Source organism: Bradysia coprophila, unplaced genomic scaffold (genome assembly GCF_014529535.1).
Source record: "Bradysia coprophila strain Holo2 unplaced genomic scaffold, BU_Bcop_v1 contig_232, whole genome shotgun sequence".
Lineage (NCBI taxonomy): Eukaryota > Metazoa > Arthropoda > Insecta > Diptera > Sciaridae > Bradysia > Bradysia coprophila.
Window position 1 is genome coordinate 15,673,013 of NW_023503493.1, and position 13,949 is coordinate 15,686,961.

Genomic DNA, 13,949 nt, shown 5'->3' on the forward strand with positions numbered 1-13,949 from the left:
AAAAACTTCAAGGTAAACTCACTTTACTCATAATTTGTTAAAGTTTTAAGTCGATTTAATAAGATAAAAGATTTAGTGAGGAATTATTGTTGCAAAGTATTATCTGCTTTCAATGAATTGAGCTCCTGTAGCCAGAGGCGCTTCTTCATAGAGACCAATTGGACCATGGTCCAGGGCGCTGGGAAAATAGGGCGCTGGAATATGATCGAGGATAAAGGAAATAGACAATTTTTATCACAAAAAAAAATTCCCAAATTATGCTGGTAAAGAAATAGGGGCGCTAGAGAGCTGAATGGTCCACGGCGCGAAATTTCCTAGAGGCGCCTCTGTGTAGCACGGTTTTTTGAATTTATCTTTTAAAAAAAGCTTGTTTCTGCGTTCTACTTTTTTATGAATAAAAAATTTCTTCTGAAACCATTTTCACTACATCATTGTGACTAAAAGTAATGCTCATCCATAAATGACTGAGCGAAAATCACCGGAAAAAACTTTACTTTTTAGCAATTTGCAAAATGGAAATCAACTACAAAATTAGTGTATCCAACCAAATGACATATTCAAAATGTTCGCAATAAAACCATTTACAGCCAGCGCCTAGGTCAACAAATATCATCATAAAACCAACAATGTGATTGATAGTCCGGCTGAAGAATATATAACTTGTCTGCGTTTTCAAACATCCATTTATTTAAAAAAGAATGCCTTCACCCGTAAATGAAACAAAAAGAATAACTTTTTGCAATAAGAAAACCAATTTCGTTTTCGATTTAGACATTTTGTCGCCGTTTTCTTCACATTTTGTTTTTTCGTAGAAACTGGAGAACATGTGTAACATTATGTAAACAGAAAATATTGTCTGTGATACTCGCTTTGGACTTTTACATGCAAACATTCACATAAAATAATTTTATTAATGTGAAAATGTGAATGGCAAATATAGTATGAAGGAGTCTAGTGAGTTTCAGACTGTAAATAAAATTTCATTCCATTTTAATAAAAAAAACAGAGCAGATTTACTGCAGTTAGTAAAAAGTTTTAATTCCAACGCATTACAATGCTGATATTTCATTATATTTTTTATGATGAAGTTTAGCATTATACTCAAGAGCCGAGCCACCTCACCGTACAATCATTATGTTTCCATTTCCATTTGTATGAAATTGACACCATATCTGCAGTACTGACAGACTGTCGAAATTCGCGAAAAATAAATTTGGTATAGGAGGTGTACACAAGCAATACAATTGTCTGGCTCAATTTAGTAAAAATATTTCTGACAGACTAATCCCACTTAATGCTCAACTGGGGTATGACATTCATGGTATTGCATTTGTGCCTCGGAAAATCATGATACGTACTCTCGACTTTGTATTACAAAGTTTTGTAACCTCTTTTTTTCAAAATTGTTACCATCAATCGGCGTCTGTGAATTGTTATTAGTATGTCTAGTCTATGCATCCATGTAAACACTATAATTTCAGATCAGTGACATATTTAACGATTGAACTGCAGACCGTTTTGTCAATGAAAATAATCAACTTCATAATGTTTGATTTGTTTATTGATTACATCCAAGCACATGGATAAACGGGTCAGAATTGTGTAATGTTTCAGCAGAAATTTAAGTAGAACACATCAATAGATCTAATAATAATTGAATTACCGTATTCGTGCGTACAAATAAGAATGCATATGTGTACAATGTGCACCTGTACGTAAAAACGGCTCATCTCATCATACAAAATGCAGCATAGTTGACTATGGCCACAATTCTTCGAACTGGATCTACTTTGTTATATTGTGGTGTTTGTTTTTATTGTCTTGTTATGCTAGACTTTTTAGCACGTTATGTTTATAACATGGCTAACGAGCTGAGACGAAAATCAATATGGGAAAAGTTATGCGTTAAGTGTATGCCTTTAATGGTATTTTTGCTATGGGTTTTTTTGGTGTGCATGAAATGTTGTGTAAGAAAATAGACGGACTTTCTGATTTGATTAGGTTTATTTAATACCAAATTGATACATATTCTTGCTGTTTTATTGAATTTAAGTATATTCCTACGCAAAGAGAGAGAGACAGAGAAAATAACCATTTACATTAATGAGGTTAACATCAATCAAACGATTTCATATAAAATTAAGATCTGAAGTGTCGGCATTTTTCTTGGATTTAGGAGAAAAGCAAAATTATATAAATGAGATCACTAATGTCCATAAATTTTAGTTATGAAACTTACACTGTCTTTCGTACCAATATATTGAACGAGAATGTGTTGCGGTTGCAATGTCTGTTTTTATGAAATTTTAAAATGTTTTTGAATCAACATTAGGTCGATAAAGGTTGAACGAAAGCGTTGAATAAATTCACCCATAACAAATCGAAGTACAAACCATTAACCGTACCAATCAACAGCAATTTATAGATATTATACCATAGAGCCTAACACAAACATGACTAATAAAATTGCGTTTAAAATTTATTGCAGGCCCATTAACAACAACAACAGAATACATTTAAGATAGATAAATGTTGGAAATGTACCATTTAACACGCATATGAGCCACTTTCTTAAAATAATAATTTCTCTCTCTCTCTCTCTCTCAATTTCAGTGTTTTATTGTTTGGTTTTACAAAAAAAAATTATTATAAAACGAAATATTCCACCATGCAACTAAGATATGGTTTTACATTGTGGAAAATCTCTTGTGTATTCTTGTATATTCAACCATTTAAATAAATAATTGCACGAAATAACATACGTTTTGTTGTACTGTTCTATACTCATATCGATGCTAATTGCGAGTATTATTGTTTTGTGTATATATTTCATATAAAATACGAAAATTTGTGGATTATGTATGCTCTTTGTCGGGGAAGTCAGTGGGCAGAAAAAGATACAATTTGTTTAATTTTGTAATTTTCCTTTGTTGCTATATATATAGAAGGGACCTTTCAATTCCATTCAATTGTTATACTCCAGAACTTTCTGTGATTTTCCCATTGTCGAATGTTTAAAATGAGACGACCATAAGCTCTAAATCAACAACGTAATACCTTCGGACTGTATCAGTATCATCTACTTGAATTCAAAATTACTGTAAAATAATTCAGAATCCGAATTTATTTCAGGTGTTCTGAGAAAAATGTTGAAAAATATGATCCTCAGTTTGGAAAATCGACGAATGATTCCCTTGTAATTTAATTAACAAAGTACGCATCATCGAAAAACATAAACAGTAAACAACAGGCTTAATTATAGGTACACGTTTTAATATTGCGAAATTATGAATGAAAAGTTCTTATTAGTTGGAAACGAAACGAAGCATGTGATGATGTAGGGATTATCTTACTACGAGCATTGCCGTATCCTTTCATAAATGCCAAGTCAACTGTTATCGACAAAAAAGCAATAACCTCTGTCCGTTTATAGCGAAAGGAATGTTAAACTAAATGAAGTAAAAGATTTTGCATCAAACGCTATGCGATACTCTGAACAAAAAGAGTTACAGATTCAATGACGATGCGACAATATGGTTGCCTTTTGTAAAACATAAATATTAGCCTTATTAGCCTTGGTTATAGCAGTTTATTTCGATATTCATCGAACCCTAGATCACTGAAACCACTCAACAACCTCATACATATCTGTAGATTTCGAGGCGGAGCAGAAAACATCAAAGTCTAATTAGAATTTTGCCATGTAATCGCTTGAATATATTGACTTTTTTCCTAATTTGTGATTATGACCTTTCCCAATTTCAAATTAATTTCAATTTTATCGTGTATCGTTTACTTAAATGGCAGCAATGGCTTTATTTGATGCGTGAGCAACATTGATACAAAGTTCTCTTTTTTCGGATTGACAAATAAATTAATTGAATTATGTGGGAATTAACCGCATGATGAAAAATATTATCGCGCAATGCATACGTGCGCTGTCAGTCACATTCAGTTTAAATTGGAATGATCTCTTTATATTGGTTTGATTCATATGCACGATGTGTCATCGTAAATGTTCAAAAAGATTTGAAGTGTAAATAAGGTCCAGCAAACAGAGTTTACCCCTGCGGACTATACGATACAAGCGGAGATTACAAGTTTTGTTATTTATGTATGTGTCAGCGACGTTAATAACTATACGGAATTAAAATTGTCTCAAATCATTCATGGCAGAAACACACATGCGAAGGATATATACATGCAGATACATATAATATTACATGCCAAGGAAACAAACGCAACAAGTTGTAAGAAAGTCTTAACATGCATAAACTACCTTCATCTACATCATCTATCATCTAAGCAAAATATTCTTTGTTTCCAATCAAATATTGCTAATTAGCCAAATGATGCTGCGAATCAAACCCAAGGCAGTTGTTTAAAGAAGCCTTTTCCTATGTTATTTCACCTGTGAATTATAACCTTGCCGAATTATATTGTCGTGACAATTTTAAATTAATTAAATTATCAACAGCATAACGTTGTTATCGACATTTTCGTCAACACATCAATGCTAAACAACGACCATAGTTCTACTATAGATTGTTCAATACATTCCAATTCAAAATCCAAGAACGTGCGTGCAACACTTAAAAAGGCAACGAACTGTGAGATGCGTAACACAACACAGTGAGGTATTACGTCGATTTACAAACCAACAAAAAATAACGTTGATATCATCTGGTTTTTGTGCCATTATATGGAAAGAGAAAAAAAGCCACTAGCTTGAGTGGATTTTCATTTTAATATGTGAGTATTTTCTCTACGAAGAACGACAAACAGCATATCGAACGCATTTTTAATAAAAATGGTAAGTGTGTCATTCAAGAATCAAGATTCAATTCAATTAATTGGAAATTTAAATGCAACGCCAATTTATCGTTGAATGGACGAAAACGTGCATAGACTTTTCGATAAAAAATAAATTGGTTAATCATTTCATCGTGTGTGCATTAATTAATTACGTTTGTTAAACAGCACGCATTTCTATGAAATTTGAATTTTATTTATTTGGTGTGTGTGAAATGTTATTGATTGAAAGTGTTACCAGAATCAATGAAATACTTTGCCAGCTACATTGACACACTAAGCTTATAAATAAATTGTGTTGGTCCTTGATTTATTTCCGTTTTTTAACTTCAGAAGAGAGATAACGACGATGTCATACATCCAATTTTGAGAATGAAAGGACGTGCATTTATCTCGACGACGGACACTTTGGGAATTTATTTCCCCACAAATATCCACAAGTGTGGTTTTTTCTTATTCGTGGTTCTCTCATTTTTGCATGTCTGTAACACGAATTTTGATTCATTTAAAACTATTTATTCACTAGACGATTAACGTTCGTTGCCAAAAAAAATAGTTTGGTGTTTGGAACGACGTTTCAAAGGTGTGAGAGAATTTATTTGGTAAAATTATGTGATGCATGCAACATTACGAGTGAAATTCAAACGTTTTAAAATGAATTAATTTTACGTTTCTCGAAACAAATTAGTCGGAATTTAAAATTAAATAATTTTTGTATACTGGTCGTGGTCACGTTAACTGTGGGGACATGAGAACTTACATTTTTTTTTAAAATAAACGAATTGAGTTTTTGGATAATCAAAGTCTTTCTTTCCGTTTTTACAACCATTTGCTATTACTTATAAACACCTGCGATACTGAAGATAATATTTGGACATCCAATGCTAACCAATGAAAGTACAGAACAGGTATGGCCGATCAGCAAATTCACCTTAAACGCATTCATAAATTATGTCAAAATAATGTGTAAATGAGTGCGTTTGAGTGCGTAAATCAAATTTTTATGTCCTCCGGGCGAACGATCGACCATACCTGCTTTACACTTTCATTGACGCTAACGCTAACTGTTGTTGGCTTGTTTAGATACCTCTCACTAACAGCCTTTTACAGCCTTTTCCTCCTAAATGTAGGCTAGACGTATGTACGCAAAGTCATCGTATTTGGGTTACGTCATACGAGCCCTTCAGTGTGTACATCGTTGCATCCACCAAACACACTGTAACTACCAAAATTACGAAGCTTGAGTGAACTTTAGGTCGTTACCAATACGGTATAATCGCTGGAAAAATCGAGCCCGGATAATTTTGGTGGAAGACTAGTACGTAACCACTGAGCCGTCGTCTTCTGTGCCGATTTACCGAGTGTTAAATCGCTCTTTGAGAAAATGTCTTGTCGCATGAAGAGCTCCCTGTAAAGCTATTACAATTTTTTTTATAGCTGAAAATTGGGAATTTTTCAGTTTTCAATGGGAACGATCGTTCCCAATAAGATCTCACAAATTCCCAATTTTCAACTCTACAAATTTTACCGGTAACGATCAACAAAGACACTAGCCTCTTCCCTACATTATAACAATTTTGATTTAATTGAATACTAAATCCGTTGATATATAGAAGATATGACTAATGTAACAGCGAAGTGACAAAATAAAAATTTAATAAAAATTCAAATTGTATCCTCATACCAAGGTCTGGCACGAAAGTTTTGCACTTTTATTAATATTAACAAGTTGTTCACTTTGAAGCACATATGTGATTTAACAGTCTCCACGCCACATCTGCATTTTATAAAAATATCAAATGAATGCATCGCACTGTATACAAAATTGAATTATAAATTTCGGAAAAACGCTTCCCCATTGGTCGGCCACTTTCAAGTGCTTTTATTAATAAGATTCCGAGCACAGAATATTATTTATTTATAAAACAGAAACCATGTGTAAAATGCACACCAAAAGAGTGATAAAACCCACATCAATTTGATTAGGATTATATTCGTTTCATCTTAAGTTTTGTCGTATTGAAATTGAACTTATAGCTTTCTTCTCACGTTCCATAAAAAAAAAAACGAAATGAATTTGAATTACATCCGAAGAGATAAAGAGAGTGTTTTATTGGGTCGATTCATTTTTTTAAAAGTGGAATGTTGATTTTATGGTACTAAGTTATGTTGACGTGTTTTGACTTTTTTTTTGAATTACTTTGTTTTCCACAAAATGTTGCGTAATGATCGCTCACACAATCAAAACAAATAGTTAGAGACGAAGAAAGAATATCGTATTCGTATTTGTCCCTTATGGAGTCCACAGGAGGGAAGAGAGGAAAACGAGTTTTTTGCACTTATAATGGAATATCCATCATTTGTTATCGAAAGCAATGACATAAATAACCAGTGACCTCTGGTCAAAGTGGTCTTTTATATTGAAGTGTAGGTTAAAACAAATGAAGTAAAAGATTTTGTGTCTAGCATCAGGCGATAAATTCAATTAACAAAAGAAGTAACAGATTTAATGACTGTATAACAATACGCTTGCCATCTTTAAAATGTTAAAACGGCCGTTTTAAAACAGATTATTCTCCGCCATTATCAAGCGTTACTTATTAATTGAAAATCCCCAAAACGAATTTAAGATAAAATGTTGAGTATTTATGCTCAGTGAGCATTGCTCACGGCATATGACCATAATTTTCAATTATCAACTCGTGAATAACCCATGAGTAATTGAGATGCGATTCATGAACCTCTAATACGATAAATTATGTAGCTTATCAGAGAAATTAATCTCATTCACAAATTTTTGTTTTAACCAGAACATCTATTCGGGTATAGTACAATGACTGCTTCTCTTAGATAATAAAAAACAAAACAAAAAAAAATTCTAAGAATTCTTAAAACATTAACAGACTCAAATATCATACCCATTCTGTTCCTCTTGTTGTTGCAATTGCTGTTGTTCGTGTTCTTCTTGCTTTTGCTGTTCAGCCACACTGTCATTGGTGACGATTTGCTCCAACATTTGAATCTTCAACATTTCAGTAGATTGTTGAATTAACACTTTATTAAATCGATAATTTCACATAACTAATTAACGAACCGATCTTCTCATCGATGAACATTTGCTTTCAGTTTCGGCTTGCAAATGGTTGATAAATATTAAATCGTTTAATTAAATAACACTCGAAACAATTTCTTTTTTCATTTGTTGGTAGCAAATTGTGCATCAAAACATAAATATTTAAACACGCATTGTGGTAATATCCACACTTTCACGCGGATAATATTGTTGTTAATAATAATTGTTATTAATAATTCTATTGAGAAGTTAATTGGATTTTCCTACAAAAAAAAAACATATTTTTTGTGTGTAAAAAACCCATTGATCAGCATTGAGAATAAGCATTGAGATTGATTGTGTATCAATGGAATCAGACCGAATTAGTCAAAACACTGAGATGAAGTTTCACTTTTTAAAGATTAAACTCGTTGATGACTATCATTTTAGTACAAATTTTCATATCGTTCCATTATCGACTCATAACACAGAGGAAAATATTGAATAAAAATGGCATTCCCAGCGGGATTACTTTTAAGTGAATCGATTTTCTGTGGTTATTGTGAAAATGGAACCTTAGAATTTAATGGAATTAATTGGCCGTCATTTAAAATGTCAACTGTTTCCAGGCAGCTGTTTCAACCCTACTCGTAAATAATCTGGGTATTGAGAATAGATCAGGGCCTGTACGACATTGATGTCTCTAATATGGAGATCATTGATTTGAATTTTTCGAAAATTTGTGTTCAGATCTCTCAAGCTAAGAAGACACAGTAAGTATTTCCAACCAATAAAACGATTCTGGATGAAATTTTAATATTTGTCCTAAAAACATTGGCTTTAAAAATGATCGGAACTATTCAATCCGAAAGACAATCCATCAAAACCCTAGATTTTTTTCAGTGTACTTTCGATGACATAGAGAAATGGTAATTGTGGTGCAAGCGAAACCGTTCGCTCCTTTCGTAGAATTGTAATCAAGGCATAACTAAACCATAAATTAAACCCAAAAGCGCTGTTACATATTCAGCTCTTTAATTTTCTTTCAGCGATAACGTTTTTGGACGTGTGTCTATACATGGGAACAACAAACACTCTTAACGTGCAAATATTTCTGATTTATTCCGACTCAGCAATAATTTCAATTGGTTTTTTTTTTTCAAAGCTTCTATATTATGCGCTCACATATTTTCGAAAACCATCTTAAACTGACAATTAATTTACTGGCAAAAAAGGGTTTCCTTTAAAATGGTTTCTTTTCAGAGACATAATCTCGTTTCCATGAAATATTAACACAATATCGATAAAGTATTACAATAAAGCAGAACCGAACCCATACATGAAATCCCTGAATTATGGGGCAATATGGCATGAATGGTTAGATAGCAAATCGACTACTTGGTGCTATTATGTATTGCGCTTCGTACATATACATTATGTCGAAAACGGGGTGTTACACACTCAACAAGTTATAGAAATAAAATTTCAATTTGTCGTTCACTTACGACTGGTGTATTATTGTTGGCAACTGGGTACATTATCATAAATTTATTGCAAATTGAATGTACATGAAAAATTGTCTATTGATTAATATTTAAAGTCGACGATGGGTTGCTGGAGCTGGAGAGAGATATTTTATAATTCACAACAAATTGTTCAGTTATGATAATCAATCACAGTTGATCATTTTTGTATGTGAAGCTTCTTCCATAGATATGTGATCTTCTCAATAAGATAAAGAAATCTTTAGGCGATGCAAGGGTCTGGTTGTAGGATTTTTGTTTGTCAGAAATCATCATCATGATTGCAATATTGTTGCATTATCATCTGTTGTGGATAACAACATCAAAGATAAGCAGTGAGTGGAAGCCGTACTGCTTCTAATATAGCGCAAATTTTGTCTTAAAAATGTTTTAAACAAAAGTGGAAATTAGATTGGATTGGTTTCGGGAAGCTTCTTCAACTGTCAAGGGAATTTTCCGGCTTTCAATAAGAAATCTTTAAGGTACTATCCATCTAAAGATGGCAGATTTTCATCCTCGAGTTCGTAATACCCGAAGTTACAAAACCTGATGTACAAAACCTGATACCCTAAGGATATGTACTGTACACCAGTGTCAGGTGCCAGACTACACTAGACAGCGGCAATCGACCGATCTGTGGGAATATGCGTTAAGTTTGTAGTTCTGAGGCTCGTAATCATCTCCTCGCCTTAATTCCGACCGTATTAGTTTTAAGAGTTTATTACTTCGACACAAATGATTTAAAGAGTATCGCATGTATCATCCACAGTTTTTGATGTTCTTGGTGCAGCCACTGTGCAACCAGAGTTTCAAAGTGAGTTAGTAGATTTGTTGCTTAAATAGTTACTCGACTTCGGTTTGCATAAGGCCAATAATGGTAAATGGAACGAATGCAAATGATATACCGACTAAATTGAGGACATACTGGATAGTTGAGTGGATTACGATTTCTATGTTAGTTTTAAGATTCTGAAGAAGTAAAAATTTTCAAGTGTTTCAATGACATTTAAATGGGCTGTGTAGCAATATTAGAGCTCTATTTCTTATTAAAATATCGATGATGCCGATGTAAGACTATCGATAACATCAGTTACAAAACGTTTCATCCAAATAGTTAAGTCGTTTTTATCAGATCATCTCAGAGCTGTAAACATAACTCAAAAAAAAAATCATTATGGCCCAAAACATCAATTAAAATTCAAACATTCAGACATTAACAATTCTTTTTTTCTTCTCTAAATTAAAACCGAAAAGAAAATTACGTAATTCTTGTTCGGACAACGAAATTTCGGTTCTGATTTTTTTTTATTGCTATTTTTCCACCAGCAGTGTTACAAAGCAATAAAAATTGTTTGATCAGTACACAAAATGTTTGTGTGTTTGTATATAAACAAAAAGATGTTGTGCGTAAGCTGTTGTCATCGTTAACCTTTTTAGCAGCGTGAAACAACGAACAATCAGAGTGGATACCCATTTACTTTGCAGCCAAATCTGAAGATTTTATTTCAATTCAGACACATATAATGGGTAAGGTAACGTACATCCGAAAATAATATATTTTTGAGAGCTTTAGACTTGTTTATTTATGTGGGTAATACGATTTTTTTTTCTCTGTTGGATGTGCGTTGTGAAATGATCTTAGACCGATTAAATATTTATTTATTTGTTCGCGTTATTTCTTAATGTTGGGCAAGGTCTTGCTAGCATTCTTCGAAGGAAAAAAATTGTAATGGTCTTTTAATATGGTCAAATTGCGAACTGGTAGTACAGGTCGTAATTGAAAACAATGAGCAAAGAACAGCGGTGTCAATCAAACCGTGTGAGTAAATATAGTAAGCTGATTATGAAATAAGACCTCACGAATGGATCAAATTTAATTCTACCCGTCTTAAACGAAAATGAAATCATTTTCCATGCACGAAGTGTTTAGATAATGAAGTCGCACACCCATCCCAAAAACCCTAAACATCTTTTGCTTATCACTTACTCCACATAATTCCAAATTCCATGCAATGTTTACCTAAACTAGAAGAGCTCATATTGCGCGAGCATTTATCGTTTTTTTCGTCGTCAATATTTGTTTCAGGGAAATCATCTTCCGTCAACAATAGCAAAGTAGGAGTGACAAAGAGGTAGGAAGTTACAAGTCTATCGATAAAATATTTTTCGTTAAACAATGATGTATGATGTCAACGATTTCAGAGAGTGTTTTTGATGAAGGTCACATGGTGTTATAGGTTCATAAATCGACAACAATAATTTTACAGCAATAATGTGTTAATTAGCTCGGTGTTTATATATCTACACTACTTGTTAACGAGATATCGCGATGTGGATAACGGTTGAACGTTTTGCAGTTTATGAACTAATTTGGAAAAATTGCGAATTTCGATCGGTGTGATTATTATTATAAAACCTGATATCTTAGGCTCGGAAGTTCTTACGCTGAAAAGGGAGAAGGTACTGCAGTGTTACTCGACAGGAGCTTCCATAATTGATTGAAACACCAACCAAGAATAAAATAAAAGGAATAAAAGGTTAGAAGTAACGCATTTTTGCATGCTTTAATGGTTTTACTTTTTCAAAAAATGATTTTGATTCAGAGAAATCATCAAAAAAAGAATATTTTTGCGCACAAATCTAGGCTAAAAATTTGCCAAGGGGTGAGCGCTCTTAAAATACGTTCGTTTTTAGAGATCTAGAACAGATAGACTGGATCGTCAAACTTTAAAAAGAAAATTGAAATAGGGCTGAACAGGTCAAATTCAGGTCTTTCAAAGTTAATTCGTTGATTAGCGATGCGATTTAACCTTCAAATGTACTGTCAGCTGGTGAATTTGCATAAAAAGAATAAACAAATCGAGCGATACAAAATATCTAAGAAAGTAGAAACAATAAAATAGCGGTCTTCCACGGCTTACGTGCGTCTGTAATCAATTTTTCGACAGGAAAAGTATAATTTCGCTTCAATTATGTGATTTGTATGTCAATGGTGTCGACCTCAAAAAATAAGCTGAAAGAACAAAATATCTGTCACCGGTTTGGGTGTCACACAATTTCGAAAACACACCGCTGAATGCCTGAATGAAATTTTAAAAAGCCATTTTTGTATCGTATAAAATTTCTCTATCATCACCATACACACAAATCTGATTAATTTCAGCTGATTAACATTTCTAACACAAGTTTGTGGCTTTTGACAACCGACTAGCATATTTGCATAATAAAAAAAAACTTTGAAAAAAAAATTAATTTCCTTTCATTTAAATGAATTAAAATAACAATAAAATGGATGTTAAAATTGGTCGACTCGAAATAATAATTGGATCTTGTTGGAGTAATGTGTAATATATCTACCTGTAAGATCTGCTCTGTGTGGCACTTAGACTAATTTAAACATTAGGCTAATATTGAAAGTTTAAACCTCTCTGAAAAATCTCTACATCATATAAAAGTGATAGACATCAACGAATTTTATGAACACAATCAATCATTTTATTAGATATATTTGGAACGGCACACAATTGTAAACTGACACACACTTTAAGTAATAAACAAATTCTTTTTTTATTATTTATTTATTTTGATTTGACGATATTATTGTTTATTTTCAAATTATAAAAAATACTAACGGCAGTTTATGACATCATTCAAAAACACCATACAAATAATCCAGCTCTATTGCAGTGTATAACTATAATCCGAAAAGTTGGTGTATTTGCGTTCATGTCCATCAATGGTAATAAATGAAAATATTTTTTTTTGATTACTTCAATTCATCAAACAATAAAAAAAAATCAAAATTCGGTTTTGTAATCAAAAAATAACAAATCAAAATTTGTGTTTTACTTTCATACACAGTCTAAGTGTTGGATGTTCTTTAATCTTTCAATTTTTATTATATTTAAAACGTCAAAGAGCGGTTTCTTTTTAAATTTCACTTTTATTATAAAATCCACAATATTGTCATAGTGATAACAATTTTTTCTTGTTCAACGAACTATTGATAAGCACAACAATCACGCCAATTATATCTTGACTTTATCGTATCGGATTGACAATGGCTCGTTCAACAACACCAATCAACAAGCGAGAATTTTTGTATTTTTATTTTACTTATTGTTCTATTCAAAAAATCATATTGCCGACCGAACACCGTTTTCAAAAAACGACGAAATACATACACATCCGCCTACGCTGTTAACGACCAACTACTAAAAAAAACAACAATTTTTTCATCTTCTCCACTCCATATGTTCTTTACTGCTTCGAGCGTGGAGAGTTACGAGATTTTTTTTCGGTGTGTATTTCAGAGAGCATGCTTTCGGTTTCGTGGGTTTCGTGTGTGTATGTTTTGTAGCTTTTGGATATATACGATCTCTTCTATAATTTTTGGATCCATTTTGCTCCATTGTAAAATTATCGTCGGTATATTGTGAGCGCCTTGACGTTATTATAGACGTTGTTATTATTTTGCTCACTCAATTTTGAGAACTTTTTATAAGCTCTGCGTTTGCGATATGCGTTTCTTATCGTCACAGTCAGTGTACTTATTGACTCTT

General features: G+C 32.6%; 1 protein-coding gene across 5 annotated transcripts in view; it reads right to left on the minus strand.

Annotated features, from left to right (window-relative positions):
- Positions 1-13,949, minus strand: part of LOC119076960 (rap1 GTPase-activating protein 1) — a 194,821-nt gene that overhangs the window by 138,879 nt on the left and 41,993 nt on the right. The window contains exons 1-2 of one of the 5 annotated variants that reach the window (XM_037184044.1): positions 13,020-13,603; positions 7,731-8,148 (exon numbers count right to left, since the gene is read on the minus strand). The exons of 2 other annotated variants lie outside the window; for them this stretch is intronic. In XM_037184044.1, the coding sequence (XP_037039939.1) occupies positions 7,731-7,843 (113 nt within the window). In that variant the 5' untranslated portion in view covers positions 7,844-8,148; positions 13,020-13,603. Of the gene's footprint in view, positions 1-7,730; positions 8,149-13,019; positions 13,604-13,949 lie in introns of those variants that run through there. 2 more of the 5 variants (XM_037184043.1, XM_037184042.1) reach the window with 2 other exon arrangements.